The 10,627-nt window shown below is 50.9% G+C and overlaps 1 protein-coding gene across 1 annotated transcript; it reads left to right on the top strand.

Annotated features, from left to right (window-relative positions):
* Positions 1 to 3,552: 3,552 nt before the first annotated feature.
* Positions 3,553 to 8,273, top strand: IUM83_04303 (uncharacterized protein; the record flags this gene model as incomplete). The annotated part of the gene is made up of 4 exons (XM_067928368.1): positions 3,553 to 3,903; positions 7,685 to 7,998; positions 8,069 to 8,089; positions 8,165 to 8,273. 4 exons carry the CDS (start codon positions 3,553 to 3,555, stop codon positions 8,271 to 8,273), a joined length of 795 nt encoding a protein of 264 aa, XP_067792801.1.
* Positions 8,274 to 10,627: the final 2,354 nt, after the last annotated feature.

Here is a 10,627-nt window from a genome sequence, read left to right as displayed (position 1 = left end):
CACTTGATGCTGTCTGCACTCTTTGATGCCACCCAATCCAATGTCCATTGAGCTACAATGGAGTAGCGAGGCACCTTGGGATTGCCAGCTTTCGTATGAAATGCAGGTTCCTTCAGTGCGCGACACAGATAGTCGCCGTACTGGTCTCTGTAGTACTCTTGATAGCCTCTGCTGACAGCCATGTCGAGGGGTTGTAAGATTGAAGCGGGCCCTGTTATCTTGCCCGAGCCGCTGGGTAGATCGTATGCTCACGCTGCGTGTTCTCGCGTGAACCTCGAAGTTTCAACACCGTGCTGGCCGTCAGAGATCACCGAATCTCCCCCTGCCGGAACGTCCACCGAAGTGTTCGCTCCAATTTTATTACGGGATTTAGTTAATGAAAACCAAACCTCTTGAATAGAAACTAGCTACCCAAGCCAGCACTATTCACCGTTCCGTCTCAACAACCACATCAGCTCGTGCGAGCAGCACGACCGACCGTCCACAGATCCCGCGCTCGACGCTTCCAGGGCACTCCGGGACACAGTGTCCACCGTTACCCCTCTTCACGTCTCACACCGCCTGCGACCCGCTCGTCCGCTTTGCTCGTCGATCCGATGCAGCCACTCGTCTCACGTCCGTCCCGCACTACGTGCTGCCGTCCGTCGTCCACTTCGTGCTCTTCGGCTCGTCCGCTCCTTGCGTCTCACGGCGCAAGTCTCATCGCCTGGCGGTCTCGGCTTGTGCCCGAGTCCGCAAATCTGCTTCCGTCTCGTTCTTTGCTTGCGCCTCACCGGTTCTTCAACGTCGACTTCAACGTCGCCGCTGGTTACAGCGCCGTCCTTCATGCTACTGTCCATCATTTTGCCCACTCACCGGGCTTCTACCGTTGCTGTCGCCATCAACTGGACCGCCATCGTGCTGCCCATCAAGATCGTGCCGTGCTGCTCGACCACCAACTTCGCGTCGCCGTCCGTCACCATGGTTCGGTTCACGTGGGTCTCGCCGCTCAACACACCTGCTACAAGATGTTTGTCATGTTTGGTGGTACTACCAGAACAAAGACGTTGTATGCCTCAAGTCGCCTGGAATCAGCAAGCTTCACATGACAGTCGTATGAGCCAATTATATAAAGCTCCGGTTCGCGGTATAGCTGCGTTTCCTTCCTATCACACACCACCCTCAGTGCGTGGTCAAGCAGAATGTCAGCGCTCCACGTGCCAGTGGCATTGACATCTGCAATGACACCAGGTGGGCACGTTGGCTTATTATTCAACTTGGAGACCAACAGATGAGCTGTTAGCACCTTTCCATCTTCCGTTATCGTGAACGTCGCAGTGAATCGTCGATGGCTGGAGCCGTCTTTCCGAAGGCGGACCTCGCGTGAACCCCGCGTCGTGATCGTTGAGTTGAGCTAGGTTCCGTCTCAAAGTAGCGAGGTACTTGGTCCATGTTGATGACGTTGCTCGATTTAATGTTGTGAGTTTCGATGAAGTGTTGCATTTGCTGGATAAAAATCACGGCGAATCTGTGGCGCGTCATCGGGTAAGGTTCGCGCCGTTGTTTGACGTCGGGAGACAAGATTTCGGCGACGTTTAAATCTAGCCAACCAGCCGGAAGACGCCTGAAAAGATGGTGCGGCGTCGTCACCATTCTGCAGAGTACGATAGATGATTTGGCCTGCAGTCGAATATAGGCGTCCTTGACTCGAAGTCCCTTTGCATTACGGGCTGTAACCCTATTGAATAGCTTATCTTCCCGTTCACCGTGCGTCGGCTTGCGACCCGCACCTCTAAGCCGAAGTCGTCGAAACACACGAGCTGCTACTTGGCGATTCTTTAGTGCTTCTTTCGTCTTGTCCTCGACGGTATGTCAGCCACGTATTGTCTCCACAAGAACGCCGTGCGTTGCTCTAAGAGCTGCAAATCCGTGGCCGTTTACACCTTTCTGAGTCTGCTAGGATAGCAAGTTTTTGCGTGATGGTGTTGCTGCGTCGTTCGTTGCTCATGATGCCGCTTATTTGGAAATGAAAAGAAGTGAAGAGCAACACGAACGCTCAGATTGACTGCCACTAGAGACCGCTACTGCCGGTAGAGATGTTTTAATGGCTCTGAACCTATAGTGTTGTGGATGGTCAGGAATTGTTCAACAACCATGTGTTCAATTAAGCGATGTGTTCAATACGGGGTTATCGCGGTGCTTATGTGATACTAATTATCTCTTTTGAACACATACGCCTTATAAGCGGGGCAAGACGGTAGAGATGAAGTCACTAACTAGTGTAAGTGCATTCCCTCTCCATAAACCTTAGTCTAATAACTAATTACTTACGCACTGGACCGATAATACTTATGCGGATCGATGATTACTTATGTGGATCAATGAGTTGTCCAGGTTGGAGCAATGATATCTCCATGCTGGATCGATGATTACTTCTGTGGGTCCATCATTTCTCCAGATTGGATCAATGATGCAACTAACAGGATCTATGATTACTTAAGTGGATCAATGATTTGACTAAATTCAAGACAATTCACTAACGGTTTTGGAGCTTTTGCTAGGAACAAAAAGATCCACACCTCTATCATTCTGAGGACCCGTCACAGTTGTGGGCGTAGAACGTGTTCTTCTTGGCAAAGTGGCGCTCGCACTGCTCCCAATACGCTCCGTTGTCGTTATTTGCTTTGCGCTTCTTCGCAATCACTGGCTTTGCAGGATTTTCATCACATGATCGATAATGATTCGACAACCTTCGCTTAGCATTGGCTCGTAGGAAACAATGCTCGCAACGGCAGAAAGTCCATGGTACGCGCTCCACCACGCATTCGTCATGACTCACTCCGTAGACATTGATGCAGCCTTCCATTCTTAAGTTAACATCGTCGTAAGGGGGTTCTGCATGTGGTAGATCTCCGCGGTAGACAAATAAATCACCAGGCTCAAACTCTAGCACGTCACAGTCTGTGCGTTTTACAGATCCGCCATAACCTTCAGCCACGTCCAGCATTTTTGTCCCAGTGTGAAGCACGGCAAGTACTGACGCCTACATCCATTCCTCGCCGATAATAGTATTTGCGCTTCCCGACGATAAGAAAGCACGGTGAAGTTGTTCGCCACGTGCGTCGGGTTCGGCGTCCAACACAGTAAAACACCCTAGAACCGACCACTTAGGATGCATTCTAGATGGAAACTTTACTACCCTTTCCAAAACCATTCTGAAGGCCGGTTGGGCACTAGATAACTCGACGCGCATGTCGATAACGGCCCTCCAGCGTGATGGGTCTCTCAAGACTCGGAGGTTGCGAAGCGTTTGGAATCCGCTCAATTTCCCTCCGAACTATGCCCACCTCATCCTCATCCAAGAAACCAGCCGACGTGATATATCCAAATTCCAAAGTTCACCCATCAGCTTCGTAGGTGAAGCTGACATAAAGCTACCAGCGCTGGTGCTGCTGTCGTTACACGTGGTCGGCACCTCAGAGCTGCTCGCCGTGGCATTTGTAACGACGCTCGCACCCTTCACCGCGGCGCTATTCGTGGCGCTCACCGTGTCGCCCTTGGCCGTGGTGCTCTTTGCTGTGGCGCCCGCGGCGCACATGGGCGTGGCGTGTGGTGCTCTTGGCCGTGGTGCTCGCGGTGCGCTTCTTGGCGCTCTACGCCGTGTCGCTCTTCTTGGCGCTCTTCGCCGTGGCACTCTTCGCCGTGGCGCTCTTCGCCGTGGCGCTCTTCGTGGTGCTCGTGGGCGTGGCGCTCTTGCGTGTGGCGCACGTTGGCGTAGCACTCGTGGGCATGTTGCTGTTAGGCGTGTTGCTGCTGGGCGTGTTGCTGTTGGGCGTGTTACTGTTGGGTGTGGCGCTCGTGGGCGTGGCACTCGTGGGCGTGTTGCTCGTGGGCATCGGCGCGGTCTTGAGTGTGGTGATCGCGGTGCGTTTGGCTGTCTGGAGTCGCGGTGCACAGTTCGTGATTCGTACCAGCGTTTGGCACGTCTCGTCTGCGTGCACTGCGGTCCCACAAACGGCTTGCTTGCACGCCCCTTGCACATTTCATTTGCATGTTGTATATGCCCCCGCTATCTGCCTACCCGCTGTCGATATCACCACCCAAGAGGATCAGGCCGTCCTCAAGTGCGTGCGCACTCGTCGCACCGTAATTGTTCCCTTTCGTGGACGGGACGCTGGGTGACGGTTGCAACAGGGTACCATAAATAGTCATTTTCCGTCCATTTACATGGGAAATCTGGGCTGTGAAAATTCACTCGGGCAATGTTGCTTATAATCATCCCAAGTAAGACTCCGTGTCGTCTGTCGCTCAATGCAAATGTAAAAAATGAATGAATTGAATTCTTGCTTAGGACAGTCTACCTGCTTTGATCTCCTTGCTCGACCCTCTGTATGGTCGTTCGTTTTGCAACTACTCGTACAACTGCTCTTCAGTGCTGTCGTTGCGAAACTTTATGCTAGTGCTGCTAGGCTAAATCCCAGGAAAGACTGTGCGATGTAGCATCAGCTCAAAGAGATTCTCCATATAGATGAGGCGAGGCGTGTGAACGCCTTGATCGTCCAGGGTGTATAGTCACTATGCCCAGGGAAACGACTTGGTGTGCGACATTGTGTAATCCCTATAGATGTCGTTTGTCTCCGAACGTCTAGGATTCCACTAGGTGAGTTTCCTTATCAAATATCAATCGAAAAAAAACTGCTTACGTCCCTTCCTAAACTGAGTCAGTACAGCCGGGAAGGGTTAGATTATTATTAGGAAGTTGTCCCAACACCAGTCGATACAAACAGAGCGTTATCCACAATATGGATCCGGCTTTACGCTTTCAGACCCTTGAGCGGTGGGTCTAGGGTCCAGTCCACAAGTCTCGTTCGGATCCCTGGTCAGTTCCAAATGCACAGACTAATCCAAATTAGCATTCACGCACCACTACCAAATTCGAAAATTGGTTTCGTTCGAGAAACAATCGCTCCAAAACATGTACACAATCCAATCACACAGCAAGCTATCAATCAATCATTCAAGAAGTAACAATTAACAACCTCTTAAAAACGAAAGTTAATATGAAACGTAAAACTGTTCGGAACGATATCCAACTGGAACATGAAATGGTCCAATCAGCCTGTGGCGCACCCCGCATGTGGTCCCCACCAATTAAATCTTGAGTTTGGTGGAACGCCGCACAACGGGTGTACGCGCTCCCAAGGTGACCTTATTTGCGAGCGAGGGGGTTCGAGCCCGAGGCTATTCCTACTGTGTGCCAACCGCTTATCACTCACAACGCAAAACGAACTCTCTGTTGGTTTTGGTGCTAGACAATGTGTACGCTAGTCGTTCACGTTTAGACTACATTTTTACATTCGTTTCACTATGGTAACAGCCGGTCAACAGTGGAGATGGCTGGAGAACTTTTGTGAAACTGCCTCGCCACATAGATATAGATGCGACCTGGCGTCCGTCGGGCTCTGCTGCTGCTACTTCATACGGAGCACTTTGCACGACGTCTTCACCGGCGTCAGCTTGCTGTATATGCGAAAAGCTTTGACGACAGCTGGTACGTATTGCAACAATACATCAACCTGTTCCCATGAGCCCTCCAGCTTGTCCAATCTCCGCCAGTGTACTTTGATTTCATGGCGATTCTCCTGTCGGTTGCAGCGAGGTTGAAGGAGGCTTTCCACCACATTCCACTTGCTGTTGTGGGCAATGCGCAGCAGTTGGTCCTCCATCGCGTTAAATGAGTTGTCCACGTAATCGCTAACATGAGCCTCCGTTCCGGACATCTGATTTGAAGTACAAAACATCCAGTTTGGCACAGTGGTCACTAGTTGCGCAGTCCACACCATTTTAAATGCAGCTTGCTTCGTATGTGCTGCAACACGTCAGCATACATGATGAAATATCCGAGGGCATACTGCTCCATCGCAGTGCCTTTCTTTTTGTCATGATTGGCTCGGCTGACTACGATAGCGTTCGTGTAGTGGACCTACTTTGCCTCACTTCTACGGCCTACACGTGCACGAACGTGTATGCGGAAGCGTAAGGTTAGGTTAGATTTGAATTAAGTATAATATTCGAGCCCACGAGTATGGTTTAAATCAATTAAAATTACCGAGTAGCGGTTTTAAGGTAAAATGATAACTGTATTGTTTCTAAATTGATCTTCCTCCTAAATGTAATATCATCTACCAAAGGATTGCCAGCGGCTGGCTGGCAGAGCTCCGCCATTATGCACGTAACTGATTGGTAGAAATATGCAGCTTTTACCAACGGAATATTTGGGTGGGTGTGGTCCACTCATTGTGGTTGTCCACTTCAAATGTGGTCATTGGTGTACCTTACACCGAGGTGAGGAAGTATGTAATCTTCTAACAGACACCTATCTGTTAGAACCACAGGTGACTGTAGCCACTTGGGCATGTAACCCCTTTACAGTTCACCCAACCACTTCGTTTGTGCATGTGTTGCAGTGCTCTTTGAAGTCGTTCCACATTCTAGCACTGTGCCGACTTTATTTCCTCTGGTGTTGTGACTTTGGCTGGTCCAGGGGTTGGAATAGGGTCGCTTGAATCCATAACCTTCAGGCCCGTCATTGCTGATATGGGCTACACCACCCAGTGATGGTGATGACGTGTTGTTCAGACAAATTCGATGACCCTTGGTCACTCAAGGTTTGCAGGCACTACTCAGACAGTAGTGTGCGACAGCAGCGCAGCACCTGGCGCATTACAACCTCCACTGTTCCGTCCAAGGTAACGAGCCGTAGAAAGTGGTAGTATTCCCCAAGAGCATGTCGCAGTGTCTTGCTTATCTTGTTCTTGAAATGCTCTAATGGCTAACCCAGGTACGACACACTCCGAACGATGCGAGCTAATCCATTAGTTCCGCGAACGTAGCTTGGATACATCATCCTTAATGGCCAATACATATTCTTGCTTTGTGTCACTCTCCCCCACAAAACAGGACCTCCCAGGGGAAGAGATCGCTAGGGCGGTCGGCATGCAGTGTTTCACCCAGCTGCTGTGCTTGTGGTGGGACTCCGAAGGTGCTTGCGCAGTGCAGACAAAGCCGCACAAAAACCTCAATGTCGCTCTTCATGACCACTCAGACGAATCGCCCACTGATCTTATGTAACTCCACAGCAGCCCAGCGAAGTCATCTGACCCACCACACAAATACGAACTTGTAGATCACGGGTTTCCAGATCCTGCCCTGAACACCTTCCCACAATCCGTCCTCGTCGCACTTAGATACCTCGCGCGGTGTTGACGCATCGTCTTGGACCGTCACCATCAGGGCCATACAAACCTCTCATCCAATCGCGGCGATAAGAACGATGTTATTTGCCAAATTGCACCAATCGTCTTCAAACGACGGACCCCATCAAGACAGCAAGTCTGTCCACGCATTCACATCGCGCACGATATCATGCATTTTATACGGTTACCTCATCAGAACGTCAGCAGGAGAGACCATCGGTGCAATTTGTCTGCAGTGTACTTGGACACTGCCTTTGAGACGCAGTGTGTCGTGGGCCTACTTTGGCTCACGACAGCGGCTTACACGCGCGCTACGTGTATGAGGATGCGAGTTGTTTCGAAACGGCTGTAGTGGGCTCGTGAGGATGCAGCACACGAAGGAAACGAAACCCACTTTTCCTGGGCACCGGAGGTAACTTAGTTTACGTCATTCATCGATTTTCGATTAGCGCTCAATCGATCTATCCAAGCGTTGTATCCGCCTATTCGGTCCGACCATTCGTGCGCTATCCATGCCCGACCGCCAGATCTACGCCGTCGTCAAGCGAGTCCAACGGGAAGCCGAAGACTATGCCTATGAACAGGTAGAGCTGACCGATGGGTCGGAAAACGCTACGGTTGTCACTGTTCACCACTCGGACACAGGCCGTTGGAAGGGAGAACCACCACGAGAAGTGTGTCGCCCACGCGAGGAAGCCGCGATGCGGCAGGTAACAGAAGAGGAGGAGACAAGCCGCATCAGGACCTACATCGGAATATGTGTGTATGTTTCCAGGACTTCGTCGCCGCTGTATGACGTGTCATCGGGGTCCATCCGCAGTGTGGATATTAAGGGCCGTTCCTAACCAGGATCGGTATGTGCTGCAAAATGGCTTTGGTCTGCGCTCCAGGCCGTTCTTGACCGGACCGCGCGCTTGTACCCTCTTTAGTGGTACATTTCACCAAGTTGCCGCTGCGATCATCAAAGGCAACGTGACCCCAGTCAGCGCCGCCACCACTGCTGATTCAGCCACCGCATTTACGCAAAGTGGACCGTAGGAGTGCAGATTGACTCGCGTAAGCGCACCATCCATCCATCGCCGTCAGACAACTACAATGCGTGGAGTCTGGAGCAGCTCAAGCTCGAGTGCACGTCGCGCAATTTGAACGTTGCAAAGAAATCAAGGAAAGCCGAACGCGTCAGCATCCTCACTGCCTGGGACACCGACAAAGACGGCGTGGAATCTCTTCTCCGGCGATAGCGAAAACGAGCATAGGGCGAAAATGCGGGGAAAGATAAGCACACAATAGGCTGCATGTTTCTCCTATTGAATGTGCTGTTCTCTGCTCGCTTCTACGACGCGTTCCTTGCGACTGGAAATCCGCTTCGTCGCGATTAGCTTGACCAGGGCGGAACGACGTTTTGGAGTGAAGTAGCAGCGGTTTTTGGCACCGACACAGCTGAATTCGACACATTAGTATCCGGCGATGCTGTGTTTGAAGTTTTCGATGCTTCCTTCAAGATTGTGCAAAACTGAAGCGCAGGTGAAAAGAGCTCAGTAGCACTTTTGCACGCGCTGAAGCTGGTTGCAAGGTTTCTGGCAAGGTCAGCAATGATTTCTGGGGCTTCTGTGGTGGTCGTGCAAACGTATACTATCTTGACCGGTGGTGGTAGCATCGCCAAGGATGGCGTGAGTTCTATGCTGCCAACGTGTACCCCGAAGGAGAAGACAATTCGACGAAGGAAGGCCACGAGAAAGCAGGTTAACGGAAAGCGCCGTAAACGTTTCCAGACAGCGGCAACTACAGAGTTTCTTGGCCGTGTGAGCGAGTTCATTGAACATGAAACTCACGAGAATATTGCGGCGCAAGAAGACACATGGAATGAACAGGGATTGCTTATCAAAGAGCAACAATCAGCACAAAGGCTGACGACACTGTATGCTATGCTCGACCGCAAGAGGTGCGTGATCCAGCAGCTCGTGGACGAGCGTCGAGCACACGTGGAGAGCTGCCAGGATGCTTCGGACGTCGGACAGGCACTACAGCAACGGGTAGCGAAGAAAACAAAATGCTGGAAGCTCAGATCAGTTATCTTGAATTCGAAATATTGAATGGATTGCAGTAGCTGCAGGTTCCAGCAAAACCAGGCATCATATAACGTGCGTGAGGGCGACGAAGACCAAAGTTCTGGATTTGAGTCATAACGACATCACCAAGAATTCGTCCTTGCGCATCGGCTCGCAAAACATTGGACTCGTCGGAGTTGTCGGTGGCCTGGCACCAGCTCTCGGACGAACTGTGGTACTCCGTAGTAACTGCATGTTGACTCGTTCTTGCATCTTGGGTTTGTGTTCGTTCATCAATGCAGACGTTATGCAACTTCATGCAAGCCTTAATCACTTGTTTAACGTTGACAAAGTCAGCATCGAGAGGGTGCTTAAAACTTTGTCATTTGTTTACTAAGATACCGAACGCCATTTCAATTCGAATTCTCAACTGGCTCAGGTAGAAGTTGAAGTTCGAGTAGTCCTTGCCGTTGATCTCCAGCTTGTTGAACGGCACCAACAACGAGTCCGAGCGCGGATAAGCATTATCGCCAACGATATAAAATCCTGGCGGCAGCTGCATAATTGCTTTTCTCAATTTCCATTTCTTAAACGCGATCGAGTCCCTAAGTTTTCCTGGATAATCATAGCAGTAGTCCGTAAAGCGACAACGCGAATCACAAATGGCCTGTACGTGATCTCCATACTGTTGGTAATTGCCAGAGAAAAATGCCGAAACATCGGGCACATCCCTGGCATTCGGAGCACAAATTTCACACAACCAACTGTCGATACAGCCGACGCACCCAGTCAAAATATTGTCCATGCTAATTTTAGTAAATGCGTCAGTTAACTCGGCCGTGCGCTGCTTGGCCTCTGTTGGCGCTCGAATTTTTAGCTCTTCTCACGTACTAATTGCGCCCATTATGGCATGCATAGCCGCGTAAATCGCCGAGACGGACGTGCCACCGAGTCCGCGAGTTGTATGGTAATTACTTCCGGCTAGCCATGAAATCGTCATCTGGAGCTTATTTTCTGAGGAAATAGGATCCGTCCCCATCCGGCGATGTGACAGGAGCTCATCACAATAGAGGGCTGGTCTTATAATCGAGAGAAGACGCTCGAAAGATTCCGCTTTCATCCGAAAACACCGCTTGAATTGGCCTTCTAACAGCAGCGTGTGCTTGTACACGCCCCAGTCCAAGCGACACCGCAGAATGCACCCTAGGTGCTCCTCTGGAACCGCAGCACTTGCTACTATGAGTGCTGCCACTAGAAGGAGGCGACGACGTCGACGACGCGCGCGCTGTTGCAGCGTTCTCTGAATACACTGTGGCATGGGTATCGATACGCAAAATTTGTGCG

Source organism: Phytophthora cinnamomi, assembly GCF_018691715.1.
Source record: "Phytophthora cinnamomi strain GKB4 chromosome Unknown Contig33, whole genome shotgun sequence".
Taxonomy (NCBI): Eukaryota; Oomycota; class Peronosporomycetes; order Peronosporales; family Peronosporaceae; genus Phytophthora; species Phytophthora cinnamomi.
The sequence above is the reverse complement of the archived record's forward strand: the minus strand, read 5'-3'. Positions and strand labels throughout refer to the sequence as shown.